The sequence below is a fragment of the Oncorhynchus clarkii genome, chromosome 18, assembly GCF_045791955.1.
Source record: "Oncorhynchus clarkii lewisi isolate Uvic-CL-2024 chromosome 18, UVic_Ocla_1.0, whole genome shotgun sequence".
Taxonomy (NCBI): Eukaryota; Metazoa; Chordata; class Actinopteri; order Salmoniformes; family Salmonidae; genus Oncorhynchus; species Oncorhynchus clarkii.
Window position 1 is genome coordinate 6,490,082 of NC_092164.1, and position 21,796 is coordinate 6,511,877.

A 21,796-nucleotide genomic window follows, 5' to 3' on the forward strand; every position below is an offset into this window, starting at 1 on the left:
CCCAAGCCACAGACTGTTCTCTCTGCTACCACACAGCAAGCGGTACCAATGCACCAAGTCTGGAACCAACAGGACCCTTTACTACTTCTACCGCCGTGCCATAAGACTTCTAAACAAGACTGCTAAATATCTAATCAAATGGCTACCCGGACTACCTGCAATGACCCTTTCTTGCACTGACTCTATGCACACACACAGGACTCCACCCACACATACTGACACCCCAACACACACAGGACTCCACCCACACATATTTACAGACACCCCAACACAAACACACAGGACTCCACCCACACAGTCACATCCTTACACTGACATCCCAACACACACACACACACACACACACACTGCTGCTACTGTCTATCCTGTTGCCTAGTCACTTTACCCCAATTACCTTGTACCCTGCACATTGACTGTTGTGGTATTCCTGTTATTCACTGTGGATTTATTCCTTGTGTCACTATTCTTTTATATTTATTTATTAACCTTATCTTAAACTCTGCATTGTTGGAAAGTTACAGTTAAGTAAGCATTTAATTGTTAGTCTACACCTGTTGTCTACGAAGCATGTGACAAATACAATTAGATTTTATACAATATAGTGGTGTAGTACTCAGAATGGCCAGAAGGGGGGAGTACAGAACTAGTCTATAATAGTCTAGGTACAGTAGGATGACGTTATGAATGAAGGGGCTTTTAAACTGACTGCAGTATGGGTTCATGTGTTGAATTATTAAAGTTGAATTTAAAAAAACATGAGCTAGCGCACACCCAGAGAAAGTTATGTAGAGGTGCTGACTAACGGCGAATAAACTTTAAGCTATAACAAAAAATAAAGAGTTGCACACTCCATACATACATTTACTTGGCAAATCACCAATGTTTCAGCATCACTGTGCCTTTTTCAGGGTAATGTCATGAATGCTTGAACCAGGTTATGTAGACAAACAGTGCAATTAGTGCAACCAATGACAAAAGTGAGGAGTGTGTGATAATTATTAAGTTAATTAGAATGAATTGAGTGAAACTGTTACAAAAACAATCGTTTATAGCATATTGAATATACACTGCTCAAAAAAATAAAGGGAACACTAAAATAACACATCCTAGATCTGAATGAATGAAATATTCTTATTAAATACTTTTTTCTTTACATAGTTGAATGTGCTGACAACAAAATCACACAAAAATGATCAATGGAAATCAATTTTATTGCTGTCAATCTGTCTGGTGGCCACAGATGTGTTTAACCCTGCACAACTGACTGTATGGTAGACCATTATAGAGGGGAAGGATACTGTCCGCACATAGCAGGGGATTGTGGTCTGTGGGCTTTGTGTAGAAGTCTGTGTGTAATGCATCCTTCTCTTTGATGATCCATAAGTCCAGGTAGTTTATTTTTCTCTCATCAGTCTGCATGGTGAATTTGAGGTATTTGGGGCTCTTGTTTAATAGAGTTTGGAATGTATTTAGTTCCTGCTGACTTCCTTCCCAGAGCACAAAGACAGCATCTATGTCTCTTTTCCATAGGAAAGTAGGGGGCGCGTCTCTGTTTTGTAAAGGAGTGCTTCCTAAAATTGTCCCACATACAGGTTTGCATAGTTGGGAGGAAAAGGAGGAGCCCATGGCTACACCCCGAATTTGAAGGAAAAAGTCTGACTCAAAGATAGTCGTTTTTGGATAATAACAGTTCAGTAAGATGCAATCATTGGATGGAGCCAGCATTGCACAAAATAACAGTTTTAAACATATATTCAATACAACATTTCACATAAATAGTAAGCAATTCATTAAATTAATTATTTTCAGGCCCTGGCTGGACCTTAGATGCTTCAAACCAGTTCACATTATCATGTTGAATTAAAATGTTCCTCGTGGTCTAATATATTGTGCCAATTTCGAAGTGGCTGTCAAATGCAGTATATTATCAATAAAACAAATTCAACTTACCTTCGGAGAGAGCTATCAGCAGAACAAACGGGTAGACGTGAGGAGCCATGGTAAAAATGTATTCTGTAGGGATCGAATAAGCAGCAGAGATGATCCGTGTCTGACCATTTGTGTACTCTTACACGTGTTGCCGGTTAATTATGAAACTCCGCATCCAATTCATTTTCAATGGAAGGGAAGCGGTGAGAAAGCGGCGACGGCTTGGGAGGCGGTGAAAAATAAAAACTTTTCCCAACTTTGACGCAAAACACCAGCGGCGACCGCTGGGCGATGACCAATCATATCGAGTGGTTTCCATGACGAATATGACGCTATGCAACCCAACGCTGGAGACTTTCTTCAGTAAAGATGGCTGACAAAAATATTAGGAAGTGATAACGTATCATGTATGTACGTACAGTTGAGAGGAATATGTTAGTTAATGTAGAGACTAACGATTATGCATATGCTTTTGTCATGGAGTTAATTTACGAAAATCGTGATTTAGCAAGCTAGCTGACTAGCTAACATTAGCTGGCTAGCTGTATGGGTGTTGTGACATGAGTAGGAAATTGTAATTCTGGTTGTTTAATGTTTTAGGGACTCCTGAAACAACCAGCAAACCAGGCTGTCGTCTTTTGAAACAGTGGGTGTAAAGAATCTAGCTAGCTAAAGCATTTATTTACTGCAAATTTAATGTACAATTTTGTAAACTTGCCTTGCTAATATTTGCCATGCAATGCAGATGAAGTAACGTAGCTAGCGAACTGTTTTCTTGCTTATTGTGCAGTAGAGGATAAAAATACACGTATGCCTACGGATGTGTAGCTAGCTGTATCTGCATGTTTGTATTACAATTATACACTTAAACAGTGTTTACCAATCTTGGTCCTGGGACATCAATGGTTACACATTGTAACTATGCAATAGACTAGCAACAGGATTTAACTAGTTAAAGGCTGATTTGTAAATACAGAAATATAATTTTAAAAAACAGTACACTACACTTCCTATGCATCATGTAAGTACTCTAAAACAGGTACATCTCAATATTTAATTTCCTTCATCTGCATTGATCTGATAAACACAGGATAAGTGTACTATTTAATCAAATGAGACTTAATTTCAGCCAGTAGAGAATGTGAATAGAGAATATTATTGCCAAAGTTTGTTTGTCACCAGAGCGGTTAGAGCGTATTACTATTTACCTGGGAATAAATACATTAAACATAACATTTATGAAACTATTTAATAACTAGACCTTCATGCAAACTTGCTATGCTGAATTCTTGACGCACAATCAAACATGCTGCTTGCTATATGCTGCAAGCACGCCTACAAGCGAGCCACTCTGGGAGGCCGGAGTGGCACATGGAAATTTACCGCGTACTAAATGTACAATTCAAAACAAAAAAATGCTCCATGTTCTCCATAGTAAAAGTAAAATGTACTGCCAGTATCATACACAGTTACTGGTCACAGAGAACCAACATCACGTGTTGTACCAGCAGAGGGAGCACATGACTAAGGAAATTACAATACAAAAATGGGGTCTAAAGAAGCTTTCCACTGAGCTGAAATAAATTAATTAGGAATAAAATATTACATTCACTGAAAACAATGTAAAGTCAAAAAAAAATATTACTCTAATATCGCTCCTCTTTCAGGTCTTTCAGTAAGTAAACAGTAGCACAATTGATATATCTGACCGACCAAAAGGTACAGAGCTAATTCCAATGTGACATCTACTGTAAAAGCCGAAAGTCAGACACTAGCAAGGCTCAGACCAACATGGAAGAGTTGGCGTTGTTTATAAAAAGTTTCCAACCCCCATATCACACACTCACAAACTGAAATCATATGAGTGTACAATCAATTAGTGAGAGAGTGCCTGAAACATAACATTAATTTGTATAGATCTGTATGAATCATAGCAAAATTGCTTCCTGTTTCAGTCATGTCTTTGGTCACGTTTGGGTGAGTAAAAAACAGCTAATGATTGGTTGACAATAGAGCCTCCCACCATGCATGCTATTGCTGCAGGATGAAGTTGGTGAAGGGTAACTGCAGAAAAGTTAATGCAGTCGACATGTAGGCGAAAGTCAGATAATTTTGATCCCCATAATGCAACACACCTCGATTTGGTGATGGTCACCGACTTAACAAAAGTCATCCGCTTGATTACACCCTGTGTGTTCGAGATGGCGACGATGAGTATGATGTGTCTCCTCTAACGCCCCCTTCCCTGAAAATATCACTTCTCTTCATGTACTCCAGTAACAACTGGTTGGCACATTTTTTTTGCCGCTAAACAGTCTCCATATATACTTCCATTCATTTTTTAAATCTGGTACCGGGGACCCTCAGACGAGTCTTGTGAGCGTCCTAGAGCAGAGCAAATCAACCAACATGTAAGTGTTCGTGAGAGTCTCACCTTTCCACGAGGTCTAACCTTTCCACCTTTCATATTAGTCTGTAGCCAAAACTGTTCAAACGTACCAATCCAAGACGTCCCAAGCAAAACGGAGAACATGAGAGCCATCTTTCCATAGAGGGGTCCTAATAATTTGTAGGCTAAACCATTCAGACTACTGACGGTTTTGTGAGAAGATGTTTTGGGATGTCTCATGGTCTGACAAACATTGCTTTGTACACATGCTTCAAACATCTGAAAACACAATATTTTTGGTTTAATAAAAATATATTTCACAGTGGTTTAGATTATTCTCTACACTAAACATTGCTTGTTTAGTCACAAACTGAAATTAGGTGAACTACTAGAATTTTAGCAACCAGGAAATTGGTATTTCTGCATATTGCACCTTTAAGTGTAGAATTGCAGGAAAATTGTTAAAATGCAAAAGATTTCTAGCCAGACATCTTTCTTGACAGACATGGGATTCGAACCAGCAACCCTCCAGTTGCTGGCCTGCCTCCTCTACACCAACCGGTCAATCGCGATCGAATGGTCAATCTCCAAGGCATTCCTAGTCGATCACCAAACATTTCTGTAAAAAAAACTGTGATAAAGCCTTGCCTTCCTATTTTTTTTCTTCATTTCACACCGATGGCGGTAGGTACACTTGATTCAGCAGCCCTAGAAGGTAGAACTCCACCTACCAGGCAGGCCCAAAGAGCAAATCAAGTGCACCTATAGGACTACCGCTGTCCAATCAGATAGCTCAGATCACCGTGTCTGCAGTTTCCTTGACTCAGAAAAGGTTGTTGACCACTGCTCTAGGTTAACTACAGTTTTACCAGAGCAGTCTAGTCATCAGATAAGGAGCGCCTCATGTAAGTATCTTTCTGACTGCGTATCCTTCCTGGATTTGGAGTCAGCATATTTGTTTATTAGAATCCCCATTAGATTTTGCAGAGGCAGCAGCTACTCTTCCTGGGGTCTGAAAAAAACACAAAACATGTCACAAAGAACTAAAAGGCAAGGACAGTCACACACATTATTTTAAAGCACAACCCTGAGGTTGTGAGTGGACAGAGTACTGTAATAAACCTCCAGCCCAGATGGTTCCTCTTTCATTTGACTCTTTTCTACAGTAAACCCGACTCAGACCTCCTGTTGGGCCACATAGCTAAGCTACTTGGTACAATTATATAATGTTTTTCAATTGTGGGAACAAAGTCATGATGCAACAAAGTAATGAATCTCCTTGGCATGACGGGCATGACCCCGACCTCTAACACCGGAGAGAGACTCAGGACCAGCATCGGGGGAACTTCCTGCTGACTCAATTACCAGAATCGCACATACTTTGGGCATCTGAGAAGCATGTGGTGAAAACTGTAAACCTCTATGACATGAAATAAAATCCTCACCCTATTCCCATAATATGGAGTCATCATTTCCCACATTGTAAAACGTTTAATTATGTAAATTGACTGAAATGTATGCTGCTATTCTTGTTACAGTTGTATTTTCTGTTCTTATCTTTTAGGCCTATGAATTAAGTATAGGCATGTTTAGCTTCTGGGGTGGAGCATTAGCAGGCTATTGGTTTGGAACTTGCTGTGGTTATTAAAGTACTCTGGCCAGTCCCAACATCAGGGTTATGCATAAAAAAAATGTTTTAAAAAGAGGGCAGCAAAAATAGATCAAAACAGAGCAATCATTCAACAAACAACAATTATCCATGACCCAGGCCGTCTACTTTATTCTCTTGCATCGTCTGATTGTGTCCAGAATGTTCTATCCATACCTTTTTATTGTTGTGCCACCTAGTGTTTGCTACTTGTTCTGTACCTTATGGTCCATATGCTGGAAATGCTACATTAATTGATAAAAGAAAGATGTATACTTCAGAAAGTGTATTGTCTGTCTTCAGTGTCTGTGTTTCTAGATTTAAGCATTGAGATGCAGCTGGAGTCATCCTCTGGTTGAGTGAGACAGCTTCACATGTATCAATGTCACCACAGTAACACAAGACCACACCAGCCAACCAGAATATGAGGCAGGTACTTCCCAAGATATAATGAAAATGTTTTGTTCAGATTAAAAACACCTTGCTGCTCTATTTCTCCTTTCAGGGGTTTCTATGGCAACTACACACATCCAGTTGGCACCATACAGTGTTTTGACACTGTAAACTCTGACATATGCATACCCTGAGGGTCCGTGTCAGCTGTGGTGCAGCATCATACTGTATTTCCTGATGGACCTGTGAATCGAACCAGCAACCATTCTAGTTACTGGTCCACCTCTCTAACTCTAGGCTACCTACAGTTCTACCTGATGACTCAGTACACATTTCAACACAATCACAGGATATCAAAGTTTACAGTAGCTTAGTCATCAGATAAGGAGTGGCTACTGTAAGTATCATTCTGACTAGAGGTCCACCGATTAATCGGAATGACCGATTAATTAGGGCCTATTTCAAGTTCTCATAACAATCGGAAATCTGTATTTTTGGACACCGATTTTGCAGATTTTTTTTTTTACACCTTTATTTAATCTTTATTTAACTAGGTAAGTCAGTTAAGAACACATTCTTATTTTCAATGACGGCCTAGGAACGGTGGGTTAACTGCCTCGTTCAGGGGCAGAATGACAGATTTTCACCTTGTCAGCTCGGGGGATCCAATCTTGCAACATTCCAGTTAACTAGTCCAACGCAATAACGACCTGCCTCTTGTTGCACTCCACAAGGAGACTGACTGCCTGTTACACGAATGCAGTAAGCCAAGGTAAATTGCTAGCTAGCATTAAACTAGTCTTATAAAAAACAAATCAATCAATCATAATCACTAGTTAACTACACATGGTTGATGATATTACTAGATATTATCTAGCGTGTCCTGCGTTGCGTATAATCTGACTGAGCATACAAGTATCTACGTATCTGACTGAGCGGTGGTAGGCAGAAGCAGGCCGGTAAACATTCATTCAAACAGCACTTTAATTGCGTTTTGCCAGCAGCTCTTCATTGTGCGTCAAGCATTGCGCTGTTTATGACTTCAAGCCTATCAACTCCCGAGATGAGGCTGGTGTAACCGAAGTGAAATAGCGTTTCATGATTTTTGAACGTAGATACCTATACTGATTATTGGAGGACCAAAAAAAGCCGATACTGATACAGATTTTTAAATATTTTTATTTGGAATAATGACAATTACAACAATACTGAATGAACACGTATTTTAACTTAATATAATAGATCAATAAAATCAATTTAGCCTCAAATAAATAATGAAACATGTTAAATTTGGTTTAAATAATGCAAAAATAAAGTTTTGGAGAAGAAAGTAAAGGTGCAATATGTGCCATGTAAGAAAGCTAACGTTTAAGTTCCTTGCTCAGAACAGAAGAACATATGAAAGCTGGTGGTTCCTTTTGAGTCTTCAATATTCCCAGGTAAGAAGTTTTAGGTTGTAGTTATTATAGGAATTATAGGACTATTTCCCTCTATACCATTTGCATGTCATTAACCTTTGACTATTGGATGTTCTTATAGGCACTTTAGTATTGCCAGTGTAACAGTATAGCTTCCGTCCCTCTCCTCGCTCCTCCCTGGGCTGGAACCAGGAACACAACGACAACAGCCACCCTCGAAGCATCGTTACCCATTCAGAGCAAGGGAAACAACAACTCCATGGCTCAGAGCGAGTGACGTTTGAAACGCTATTAGCCGTGCGCTAACTAGCTAGCCATATCACTTCGGTTACACCAGCCTCATCTCGGGAGTTGATATGCTTGAAGTCATAAACAGCGCAATGCTTGACACACAAGGAAGAGCTGCTGGCAAAACGCAAAGAAAGTGCTGTTTGAATGAATGTTTACTCGCCTGCTTCTGCCTACCACCGCTCAGTCAGATACTTAGATACTTGTATGCTTGTATGCTCAGTCAGATTATATGCAACGCAGGACACGCTAGATAATATCTAGTAATATCATCAACCATGTGTAGTTAACTAGTGATTATGATTGATTGATTGTTTTTATAAGATAAGTTTAATGCTAGCTAGCAATTTACCTTGGCTTACTGCATTCGTGTAACAGGCAGTCTCCTTGTGGAGTGCAACAAGAGGCAGGTCGTTATTGCATTGGACTAGTTAACTGGAATGTTGCAAGATTGGATCCCCCGAGCTGACAAGGTGAAAATCTGTCATTCTGCCCCTGAACGAGGCAGATAACCCACTGTTTCTAGGCGTCATTGAAAATAAGAATGTTCTTAATTGACTTACCTAGTTAAATAAAGATTAAATAAAGGTGTAAAACAAACACAAAATTGGCCAAATCGGTGCCCAAAAATACAGATTTCCGATTGTTATGACAACTTGAAATCGGCCCTAATTAAATCGGCCATTCCAATTAAATCGGTCGACCTCTAGTTATGACATTAGCTTCTAGTGATAAATTCACAGATCTTTCAGTTGCACCTTTTCAATAATGCCTTCTGGATACAAGACTCTTGGATACAAGACTCTTGGATACAAGACTCTGGGGCAGTGGTCATGTTGCGAAGTTCTCCTTTTGCTTTGACATGTGGGAACAAAGTCACTCACTGCACATCCCCTCAGCATGCACATGACCCTTACCACCAGTCTGGTCTAATAGATATAACATAGTAAATGTAACAGATGTGAAACGGCTAGCTAGTTAGCGGTGATGCGCGCTAAATAGTGTTTCAATCAGTGACGTCACTTGCTCTGAGACCTTGAAGTAGTGGTTCCCCTTGCTCTGCAAGGGACGCGGCTTTTGTGGAGCGATGGGTAACGATGCTTCGTGGGTGACTGTTGTTGATGTGTGCAGAGGAAACACCGTGCACCTGGCGACCTGGTTAGCGCTAGGCCAATTGTGCAGTGCGCCCGGCCCGCCACAGGAGTCGCTAGTGCGCGATGAGACAAGGATATCGCTACCGGCCAAACCCTCCCTAACCCGGACAACGCTAGGCCAATTGTGCGTCGACCCATGGACCTCCCGGTCGCGGCCGGCTGTGACAGAGCCTGGGCTCGAACCCAGAGTCTCTGGTGGCACAGCTAGCACACCACCCGGGAGGCCCAGCTTCGTCTTATAACCAAAAGATGAGACAAACAATATTCCCTGCCCCTTTAAGGACGGGAGATTACCGCGGTAACGTGACTCTAGTCAGTCTGATATTTAGAAGCGTTGTTTTCTCTTCCCTAGCAGTTGAAACTCAAACATACAAAATCAACCTAGCTTGTGAACAAAACAATGTAAATAGCCAAGAAACACACGGACTAGTTGTCACTTCAATAGTATTTTTTTCCAAGTAAATTAGAGCAATTATTTATGCCTTGTGCACAGAGTATGGAAATGTATCTTTCACTCCGCTCTTCACGTGAGAAAGGCCTGTAGCCAGGCAGTGTTGCAGCGCGAGGTGGAATAGGCTATTTAAGATTCGTAGTTCTTTGACTTTGTGCGATGAATTTACCAGCTATGAAACAAAACGGCAGAAATACTCTGACAACAGCTGTTGCAGCATTTATTTAACTATAGATGTGATCATACTTGACATTTTTTTTAAATTCACAAATGCGAGTGAAATGCTCGCACTGTGGAGCCATGACAACCCGTCAACATGGCTGGTGAAATAGACATCTTTACCCGCAAATGCCAAAATCTGCACACAGATGGCGGGTGTTCATTTTAGGCCCTGTATATCAACTACAAAGACATGCAGTATTTTTCACATTTCTGGTTATATTTAGTGCAGCTACAGTATGACATTAAGCTTATTGTGAGCCACACAGAAATACTAGAACAAACTCGTTTCTTCCATAGAAATGTAATCACTTACTCATTCTAGTTCCGTGATAACTTCATTCTCGATGTTTATTCTACAGTATATCACATTGGTTACCTGAAACAAAGGGTTACCTTAATGTTACTAACTCCCAACGCCAGCCGCTATAACTTTCACTTTCACCTCACCAATATTTAAAGGTCCAACGCCAGAAACAGAATGATCTTGTTAACATTCACCCGCTGAGAATGAACACTTACCTAATTATCTTATGCGTGCTGTCTGAAGGTACGTTATTTTCCATGGATCTGACCAGTTGATTCTGCTCGTATTGATAAAGGAACATTTCCCACTTTTGACAGGCCATTGATTTTTTTGTAAGGCTAAACTTTTTTTTATTTACCTGTTAACATTCCTTCTTCCATTTCTAGCCGTCTCTGTCAACGTCGTAGCTAGAGGAGACACCAGGGTTGACTTCAATGCCGACGCATCATATACCTGCACTCATGCGGACCCGACAGGTGTGCTGCAAGTCACCTGGCAGAGGCTGTTCAAAGACGACTCGGTGGAGAATCTGGCCACCTACAGCAAGCGGTTTGGAGCTCAAATCATAGACCCGCACCGAGGCAAGATGGTTTTCACGGAAGCATCTCTCAACTCAACGTCTATTACCGTGAAGAACGTAACATGGTCGGACGACGCCTGCTATATTTGTTCCTTCAATGTTTACCCGAGTGGTTCAATACGCAAGCAGATTTGTCTTACCGTTCAAGGTTAGTCAACTAATTAACTAATTTACTAGTTACTAATTTATTAACTAACTGCTCAACGAATTATCCAACCCTTGATTAGGCCTAGTTGAATCAGGTGTGCTGGTAGTACAGGAGCCTAAAAAGTCTCTGGGGGTATTCTTGGAGAGAATCATTTTGGGGAAAACACTGTTATACAGTATTCATAAAGTCTTAGCAATACATATATGCTTCACAACTAATTTATGAGCAAAATCATAAATTAGCAGAGATGCTGTAATATGTTTTACAGTACTATTTTCCTTAGTGTAAAGACATATTACAGCATACTTGCAGTAAATGTAAATGGATGCTGTAATGTTTTACAGTAAGGAAAATGGTACTGTAAAACAAAATTACAGTATTAAGATGCCAACTCTGGTGTCAGGATATTGCTGCAAATTTACAGTGAAATTCTGCCTGAAATATACATGTAAGAAAAACATCCCATTTATGGTGTTATCCTATGGATCCTACAGTGTTTTACTGTTGAAATGACAGAAAAGTCTTACAGTGGGACCTTTGCTAAGGCATGATTTCTGAATCATACAGTATGGGCTAAGGGTTTATTAAGCCTTTCTAACCAAAATATGAAATGGAATTATGACTTCTCAGATTTATTGTGTTGACTGTCTTGTCCTAGACTTTTAAACCCCGCCCTCTGCGCCACAGGATTCCTTTGGCTGTCATTGTAAATAATAATTTATTCTTAATTGACCTGCTTTGTAAAATAAATTAAATCAATATGATCTAATATTCCCTGTTTCATCTATTCAAAGGTTTATCTGAAGTGAGAGCCACAATGCACAAAGTCCCCAGCACTGAACCTAAAGCAGACATGGAAGTTGTGGTCAGCTGCTCTGCCACAGGTAAACCAGCACCTTGGATCCAATGGAACTTATCTGCTGCAGCACTCATAAAGACACCTAACAACTGGACTGTCATTAACAAAGACCAAACTGTCACAGCCAATAGCAACATCACCCTCCAACTGTTGCCAGGCTCCGGGGGATACGTGGACTGTATCGTAAACAATGGGATGAGGACACAGAGACACGAGCGGGTCTTGCTTCCTATTCTCCCTGGAAAGAGGGAGGTTGAAGAGGGTACGTAATGTTGACGTGTCATATACTTTTAGACCATACACTTTTAGCATGTCAGTACAGAACGGTTCAACTTGAAAACAACATTGAGAAAAGATCATCCCCAATGATGTTGGGATAGCCTAGTGAACCAGCCAGATCGTGCGACAGCTCACTATTCTAACATTCCAACAGAATGGTGAGCACAATGAGATCAGGCTGGTTGCAAGAGCCTAATGTTGTGATGCTAGTAGTGCTGTTATCTAATCTCACCAGTTAAGTTTCATTTTGACTACTGTGGTAAAGAACCATGAGTCACTCCCTGTAGAGTCAGGTGTTTTATTGAGTTCTGGGTAGTTTCCTGCCCCTCAGGGAAGCTAAATGAAGGATGGATGATATGTTAAAGGGTGAAATCCATATCAACATGCTATTCAAACAGACTTCTTTGGAAAGAGGATGTACAATTCCCAGCTTCCTCTTCTCAAGAAATGGATCTCTCCAAATGCATGATCACGGCAATTTCATAGGGGCGGCAGCGTTGGAGCGTTGTGCCAGTAACTGAAAGGTTGCTGGATCGAATCCAGAGCTGACAAAGTAAAAATCTGTGCTTCTGCCCCTGAACAAGGCAGTTAACCCACTGTTCCTAGGCTGTCATTGTAAATAAGAATTTGTTCTTAACTGACTTGCCTAGTTAAATAAAAAAAATAAAAAAATGTTTCACCTTCCAGATGACAAGAGGACATCCCCATGGACGGTTGGCATTCCAGTGTTCCTAATCATCTCCATTTTAGTCATCTGCGGCAGTGTCATGCTTCAAAAGAAAAAAGGTGAGTCAGCACAAGATTATCTGATGTCACCTTTGTCAGTCTGGTTTGCTTAACAGTCATGAGAGACGACTAGATGTAATAACACCTTAGAAAGACCAACTGAGTGAATGTCTAATCAGAACCATAGTGTATCATCTCTCTCTCTCTCTCTCTCTCTCTCTCTCTCATTTATATGTGAAATAAACTGTGTGAAGTATCAGCTGTGGGTGAGTCATGTCTTAGAGCTCTAGAATGGTTACTGATAAAGTGTACTGTGCATTCAGAAAGTATTCAGACCCCTTCCCTTTTACCACATTTTGTTACATTACAGCCTTATTCTAATTAAATAGTTTTTTCCACTTCATCAGTCTACACACAATACCCCATAATGACAAAACGAAAACAGGTTTTTAGAAATATTTGCAAATGTATAAAAAAAAACTAAAAACAGATACCTTATTTACATAAGTATTCAGCCTTTGCTATGAGACTGTAAATTGAGCTCCGGTGCCTCCTGTTTCCATTAATTATACTTTAGATCTTTCTACAACTTGATTGGAGCCCACCTGTGGTAAATTCAATTGATTGGACATGATTTGGAAATGCACACACCTGTTTATATAAGGTCCCACAGTTGACAGTGCATGTCAGAGCAAAAACCAAGCCATAAGGTTGAAGGAATTGTCCGTAGAGCTCCGAGACAGGATTGTGTCAAGGCACAGATCTGGTGAAGGGTAGCAGAAAATGTCTGCAGCATTGAAGGTCCTCAATAACACTGTGGCCTCCATCATTCTTAAATGGAAGAAGTTTGGAACCATCAAGACTCTTCCTAGAGCTGACCGACCAGCCAAACTGAACATTTGGGGGAGAAGGGCCTTGATCAGGGAGGTGACCAAGAACCCGTTGGTCACTCTGACAGAGCTCCAGAGTTCCTCTGTGGAGATGGGAGAACCTTCCAGAAGGACAACCATCTCTGTAGCACTCCACCAATCAGACCTTTACGGTAGAGTGACCAGACAGAAGCCACTCCTCAGTAAAAGACACATGAAAGTCCACTTGGAGTTTGACAAAAGGCACATAAAGTACTCACAAACCATGAGAAACAAGATTCTCTGGTCTGATGAAACAAAGATTGAACTCTTTGGCCTGAATGCCAAGCATTTTCCAGCGGCAGGGACTGGGAGACTAGTCAGAAAGGAGGGAAAGAAGAATGGACAAAAGTAAAGAAATCCTTGATGAAAACCTGCTCCAGAACGTTCAGGACCTCAGACTAGGGTGAAGGTTCCCCTTTCAACAGCACAACAACCCTAAGCACACAGCCAAAACAACGCAGGAGTTTCTTCGGGACAAGTCTCTGACTGTCCTTGAGTGGCCCAGCCAGAGCCCGGACTTGAACCAGGTCGAAATTCTCTGGAGAGACCTGGAAATAGCTGTGCAGTGAAGCTCTGCATCCAACCTGTCAGAGCTTGAGAGGATCTGAAGAGAAGAATGGAAGAAACTTCCCAAATACAGGTGTGCCAAGCTTGTAGCGTCATACCCAAGAAGACTTGAGGCTGTAATCGCTGCCAAATGTCCTTCAGCAAAGTACTGAGTAAAGGGTCTGAATACTTTAAAAAATATATATTTACAAACATTTCTAAAAACCTGTTTTTGCTTTGTCATTATGGTGTATTGTGTGTAGATTGAGGGCGGAAAACATTTATCCATATTAGAATAAGGCTGTAACAAAATGTAGAAAAAGTCAAGGGGTCTGAATACTTTCTGAATGCGCTGTATGTCTTTACTCCCTACAGTAAAGTCTAACCTTCACGTTCTCTCTGGCAGGTTACAGGCAAGCAGCAACCACAGCAGACGAGCAGGACGCTTTTGGGGAAAGTGTGTAAATGTTTGTCTGTGTTGATTGCGATACTTGTGTACTTTAGCTGACAGAGGTTTTTATTGAGCATCGGAGCGCTGTTGGTATTTAGAGTTCGGTTGCAGTAGAGCCCAGTTCCTCAAGAGATGAGATCCACTAACACGCCTCAACCAGACTACTAATCCATCTTTAGAATATTACAGTATATTCTAATTGTATGACAAAGATCATATTAAATGCATGGCGACTAGCAAGATACAGTACTACTATTCATGAATGAGGATGAGACTGTCTGGGAGTCTTGGGAGCATGAACAGTGTGCAGGCCTTCCTGTTCTTCATTAGTATTCTTTATTAGCCCAGCTCCTACATTTAGAAGGATGTGGTTATGACAAACATTTCTAATGAGACAGGTAGATGCAATGTGTACTAGATATATTCAACCTTTTTGAGTTGACAGTGTCATATTTCTTCCCCGGTCATATGTAAGCTAATTTATACCTGCACTATACATTACGTAATGTCACTAATACTGTTTTTTTGTTTTGAAATTTCACTTTAGTTTTGAGATGAGGTTTGTCAGTGAGGAAATATATTATATTAGAACACATGACCACCTACAATTGACTTTATGACACACCAGGAAGAAGACAGGGGAGAATATATTTGTATATGTTGTCCTTCTATTTCATTGAACTTGAATCCATTTAAACATGATTGACACAAGTGCAATGTGAGGTTTATGCTGTTATTATTACATATAGTGAGTGATACATGGATGTTTTACCACCTCTATCAATGTATGAATGTATTTCAGCCCTTAAAATATAATGGTGATGATAACAATGTTTTGAACTTTGATTGTTTGATATACTGTACCTTGTGTTCACTAGATTTACGTGTATCACGTTTTAGTTCCTGTTTGTATTTATTTTGATCATGGATGTTGTGCTTTACCCCACTTGATTTGACACTGTTAATAAATAAGGTTATTATTCTCGCTTGATCTGTATGTTTTATATTGTTTAAGATTCAAAATCGTTCTTTAAATGTATTATGTGCTCCCCGTCACCTTGTTTTACAGTAACATCCCCATTTAAAATCAGGGCTAACATCACAATCAGGACTAGGTTGTTTAATAGCGCTGCACCAGGCTCCCTTGGCTATTTGTGTAATATGTCAGCGCCTATCTATTTTAAGAGTTCAACTAATTAACCTTCTCAACTAAAACCCGTGATACACCAGCAGAGTTTACTTTCACTTTCAGTGTAGGGGCGGTTTCTGCCAAAAAGTTATCCTTATGTGACGGTCCATTTAAATCAGGAGGGAAAATCATTTTCACCATGGCTCCTGCACTCCGCAACTACCTGTTTATTCAGCTACTAGTCCTCCCTAAAGGTGAGTAATATCAGTTTTATGCATGATATACTGCATTAGTCAGCTTTTTATTTTAATTGATGAAGTGCTTTCAAATCAAATCAAAGTTTATTTGTGACGTGCGCCGAATACAACAGGTGTAGTAAACCTTACAGTGAAATGCTTACTGACAGGCTCTAACCAACAGTGCCATTTTTAAGTTTAAAAAAAGGTATTAAGTAAATAAATAACAGTAGCGAGGCTATATACAGGCGGGTTGATTGAGGTAGTATGTACATGTATGTTAAAGTGACTGCGTATATGATAAACGGTAGCAGTGGGGTGAAAGGGGTTGGTGGGTGGCGGGACACAATTAGCCCGACTAACCGGTGCCTCCGCACATTGGCTACCCGGACTATCTGCATTAAGGTAGTATGTACATGAATGTATAGTTAAAGTGACTATGCATATGATTAACAGAGTAGCAGCAGCGTCAAAGGGGGGTTGGTACCGCTTGCCATGTGGTAGGAGAGAGAACAGTCTGTGGCTGGGTCAACCCTATTTATTTCAATACACTGCATTCATTATTTAATTTATCTTCCACTATACAGATAAATGAGGGTGGGTATAATTTGTGGAACGTTCCAACAAGAATCCGTTCCAAAAACTTCGTAAATAACAAGGTTGCCAACAAACAACGCATACAGAGTCGTATAACAGTAGAATGAGATACCGGGTAGGGAGTGAGCTATGTAATTACGTTTTTCACTCACCACGTTTATTCTGAAAAAATGTCTCTTCGTTCTGGTAGCCTCCACCATTTCTCATTCGTTGGTTTAGTTATTATTTCCGGTGTTCCTACATTTGCGGGTGAACTCTGTTGCGCCTCAATTGGGGAATCGCTGTGGTTGAAATGTAACTAATGACCGCAAGCCCCAGTATTTTATTAGCTAGGTGGCTTGTACACAATTGTTACCGATGATACTGTATATACCTACTCGTACTACAGAAGCATGCATTGTATTTTGCCAAGTTCTCTCTGTGTTAATCCGTTCCCCCAAATATAGCAGGTAACTTGTGTCTATGTCGATGTTGTTGAGTTCATCTTGCCTAGTTAAATAAAGAGAAAATAAATTAGAACATTTCAAATATATACTTTGACCTATTTCAGGTAACCCCCAAGATGCTTGATTCACTACACCTGCTTTTGAATAACTTTCCAGTCGTTTTTGCTTTACATTCCGACTTTTGAACGTCTGTTTATTGGACATATATATTAGTGTCTAATAAAAAATAGCAACTTATGTAAAGCATCTCATCTGTGTTAAGGTTAAAGTGTGTGTGTGTGTGTGTGTGTGTGTATATATATATATATATATATATATATAAAAATGTGTGTAGTGTAGGTCTTCTTGATGTCCACTAGGTGTCAGCACAGCTTCAATAATGTCACACCAGGTTCACAACATGTTTTTCATGTGTAACAAATCAAATTGTATTTGTCACATGCGCCGAATACTACATGTGTAGACCTTACAGTGAAATGCTGAAATGAAGCCCTTAAATTAACCAACAATTTAGTTGTAAGAAAAATGTGTTAAGTAAAAAATAAGAAATAAAAGTAACAAGTAATTAAAGATCAGCAGTAAAATAAAAATAGCAAGGCTATATACATGGGGTACCAGTGTTCCTTTATACATGGGGTACCGGTGTTCCTTTATACATGGGGTACCGGTGTTCCTTTATACATGGGGTACCGGTGTTCCTTTATACATGGGGTACCGGTGTTCCTTTATACATGGGGTACCGGTGTTCCTTTATACATGGGGTACTGGTGTTCCTTTATACATGGGGTACCGGTGTTCCTTTATACATGGGGTACCGGTGTTCCTTTATACATGGGGTACCGGTGTTCCTTTATACATGGGGTACCGGTGTTCCTTTATACATGGGGTACCGGTGTTCCTTTATACATGGGGTACCGGTGTTCCTTTATACATGGGGTACCGGTGTTCCTTTCAAGTCCAGTGGTGTAAATTACTTAACAAAAATGTATTTAAACTACTCCACTACATTCTGTTTATATCTGTGTTTTTTTGTATCTGTACTTTTACTCTTTCCGTTTCTTTACAATATTCAATTTTACTTTGCCACATTTTTAAAGAAATTCATATATTTTTTACTCCATACAGTTTCCCTGGCACCCAAAAGTACTTTATGCATTTGAATGCTAAGCCGGACAGGAAAATGGTCCAATTCACACACTTATCAAGAGAACATCCCTACTGCCTCTGATCTAGCGGACTCACTAAACACATGCTTCGTTTGTAAATTATGTCTGAGTGTTCCCATGGCTATTTCATAATTAAAAATACAAGAGAATTGTGCTGTCTGGTTTGCTTAATATATGGAAGGTCAAATCATTTATACTTTTACCACTGACACTTAAGTATCTTTTATCAATGAGGTTTACTTAGTATTTTACTGGTTCACTTTCACTTGAGACATTTTCTATTAACATATCTTTACTTTTACTCAAGTATGACAATTGGGTACTTTTTCCACCACTGTTCAAGAAGTTTAGCACCCAATACCCAACATTCACTTGGTGGCTTGAAGTAGGAGTGCTGAACTAGGATCTGTTTAGCATTTGTGAGTAGAATGAATAACATTACTTTGACGGGGGGGTGGGGGGGTACTGATTCCAGTTCAGCATTCTTAGCCTGAGACATTTTCAGAAATGCGTACAGAGGAGCACTTTTCTACGATCAGCTTTGCCTAGATCATTCTGAATCAGTTGTCTCTGGAATAACATTATATGGACAGCGGTGGGTTTGTTTGTAGATCAGCACTCCTTCTCAACACCAGTTGCTGTACCCTAACATTTTATTATCCAATTTCCCTTGCTGTCTATGTCCTTCCGGAACCCCACCTCAACATTGTTCTGTCAAGGCAACAAAAGCAAGTTGGCATGCTCTTGAAATGAATTTAACTCACAACCTCTCCTTTGGGAATTCACCACCAGATCTACTACTACAACTATTTTTAAACTATCTTAACATGTGGCTTTCTTCAGGGGGACCAAGACTAGGAACACCTTTGAATGGTCTACAAAGAATGGCCCCAGGTAAAAGTTGGCTTTTGCAGAGTATGTTTGTATTGTTACTCCACAGCATAGTGTGCTATCACGACTCTATTAAAATGACATTTGAAACAAGGTGTCACTTCATTCTTGCTTTTTGATGGGAACTAGCCCCTTTTCCCCTATATACCTCTGGTTTGCTCTTTCAGACCCACAAAGGCAACAAGAAAGAAGTTGCTACATTAACTGTTTCTCTGGGATTTGAACTAGGGGGTACATACTTCAAGTTAGCTCTTTCATGACAACAAAAGGCAACATCAAAAATGGCTCTCTAAAAAAATGCTCTTCTTTTGATGACTACAAACAGAGATTATGAATCTTCAAAACCTACACTATAGGATGGATGTGTTTAGCAATGGGGGATGAAATTCGAAAGAGGCGTATTTCCAATTACCAACAAATAGACCCTAGAAATGTTATTCCAAAATCTTAATATTGGAATTTTGTCCCTTCATTTGCCTACTACTGTCTATAAGCTATCATAACACGTGGGTTTTTTCTTGGGGACAAGGTATCGGAATGCTTTTGAATGGTCTACAAAGCATGCCCCCAGGTCAAAGTTGGCTTTCGCAGACAAGGATAATATATTGTTACTCCACAACATAGTATGTTATCACAACTCTATTAAAAGGACATTCTATACAAGGTGTCACTTCAGTCCTTCTATTTGATGGGAACTACCCCCTACCCCCCAACAAACCTCAAGTTAGCTCTTTCATGCCAACAAAAGGCAGCATCAAAAATGGCTCTCTAATAAAATTCTCTCCTCAGATTTGAACTCTCAAATACCATAACCACTACTCTACCGGAGAGACCGACCTCTTGTACTATTTCACAGAGTCCTTTTTTTTTTCACATGCTATAACCTAACAACCTTATTCTAAAATCGATTACGTTAATATTTTCCCTCAATCTACACACAATACCCTATGATCACAAAGTGAATATTGGGTTTATACATTTTAGCAAATTATTTACAAATTAAAAAACAGAAATACCTTATTTACATAATGATTCTTCCCCTTTGCAATGAGTTTCAAATTGAGCTCAGGTGCATCCTGTTTCCATTGATCATCCTAGAGCTGTTTCTACAACTTCATTGGAGTACAGCTATGGTAAATTCAATTGATTTGACATGATTTGGAAAGGCACACACTTGTTTATATAAGGTCCCACAGTTGACAGTGCATGCCAGGGCAAAAACCAAGCCAAATCAAATTTTATTTGTCACATGCGCCGAATACAACAGCTGTGGACCTTACCGTGAAGGTCTTACTTACAAGCCAAAAACCAACAATGCCGGTCAAGAAATAGAGTTAAGAAATTGTTTCCTAAGTAAACTAAAGTCAAAAAATGTAATAAATCCATAAGTAACACAAGACAATTACATAACAATAACAAGGCTCTATAAATGGGGTACCGGTACCGAGTCAATGTGCGGGGGTACAGGTTAGTTGAGGTCATTTGTAAAGTGACTTTGCATTTATAATTAACAGTGAGTAGCAGCAGTGTAAAAACACTGGGGGGTGGGGGCTCTTTGACTATTTTTTGGCCCTTCCTGTGACAACGCTTAATATATAGGTCCTTGATGTCAGGAAGCTTTGCCCCAGTGATGTACTGGGCCGTACGCACTACCCTCTGTAGCGCCTTATGGCCAGATGCCCAGCAGTTGCCGTACCAGGCGGTTATACAACCTCTCAGGATGCTCTCGATGGTGCAGCTGTAGAACTTTTTGAGGATCTGGGGATCCATGCTAAATATTGTCAGTCTCCTGAGGGGGAAATGTTTTGTCGTGCCCTCTTCACAACTGTGTTGGTGTGTTTCGACCATGATAGTTTGTTGGTGATGTGGACACCAAGGAACTTGGAACTCTCGACTCACTCCACTTCAGCCCTGTCGATGTTAATGGGGGCCTGTTCGGCCCTCCTTTTCCTAAAGTCCATGATCAGCCCCTTTGTCTTGTTCACATTGAGGGAGAGGTTGTTGTCATCAGGCCAGGAAGTCCTGAGGCATGGTTCCAGGGCTCAGGTCCTCTGGGAGGGGAGGGAGAGGGAGAGAGAATTAGAGGGTGCATGAGACAGGAGAAATACTCCAGATATAACAGATTGACCCTAGCCCTCTGACACAAACTTTTGCAGCATAAATACTGGAGGCTGAGATACGAGGCGTAAGGGAGACACTGTAGCCATGTCCAATGATTCCCCCGGACAGGGCCTATGATTCCCCCGGACAGGGCCTATGATCCCCCCGGACAGGGCCTATGATTCCCCCGGACAGGGCCTATGATCCCCCCCGGACAGGGCCTATGATTCCCCCGGACAGGGCCTATGATCCCCCGGACAGGGCCTATGATCCCCCGGACAGGGCCTATGATTCCCCCGGACAGGGCCTATGATTCCCCCGGACAGGGCCTATGATTCCCCCGGACAGGGCCTATGATTCCCCCGGACAGGGCCTATGATTCCCCCGGACAGGGCCTATGATTCCCTCGGACAGGGCCTATGATTCCCCCGGACAGGGCCTATGATTCCCCCGGACAGGGCCTATGATTCCCCCGGACAGGGCCTATGATTCCCCTGGACAGGGCCTATGATTGCCCCGAACAGGGCCTATGATT

The 21,796-nt window shown here is 40.7% G+C and overlaps 1 protein-coding gene across 1 annotated transcript in view; it reads left to right on the top strand.

Moving 5' to 3' along the window:
- Positions 1–10,357: 10,357 nt before the first annotated feature.
- LOC139372967 (OX-2 membrane glycoprotein-like) overlaps positions 10,358–21,796 on the top strand; it is a 30,375-nt gene continuing 18,936 nt past the window's right edge. The window contains exons 1-4 of the mRNA XM_071112871.1: positions 10,358–10,439; positions 10,583–10,924; positions 11,719–12,045; positions 12,750–12,848. Coding sequence (XP_070968972.1) covers positions 10,400–10,439; positions 10,583–10,924; positions 11,719–12,045; positions 12,750–12,848 — 808 coding nt within the window. The 5' untranslated portion in view covers positions 10,358–10,399. The remainder of the gene's footprint in view (positions 10,440–10,582; positions 10,925–11,718; positions 12,046–12,749; positions 12,849–21,796) is intronic.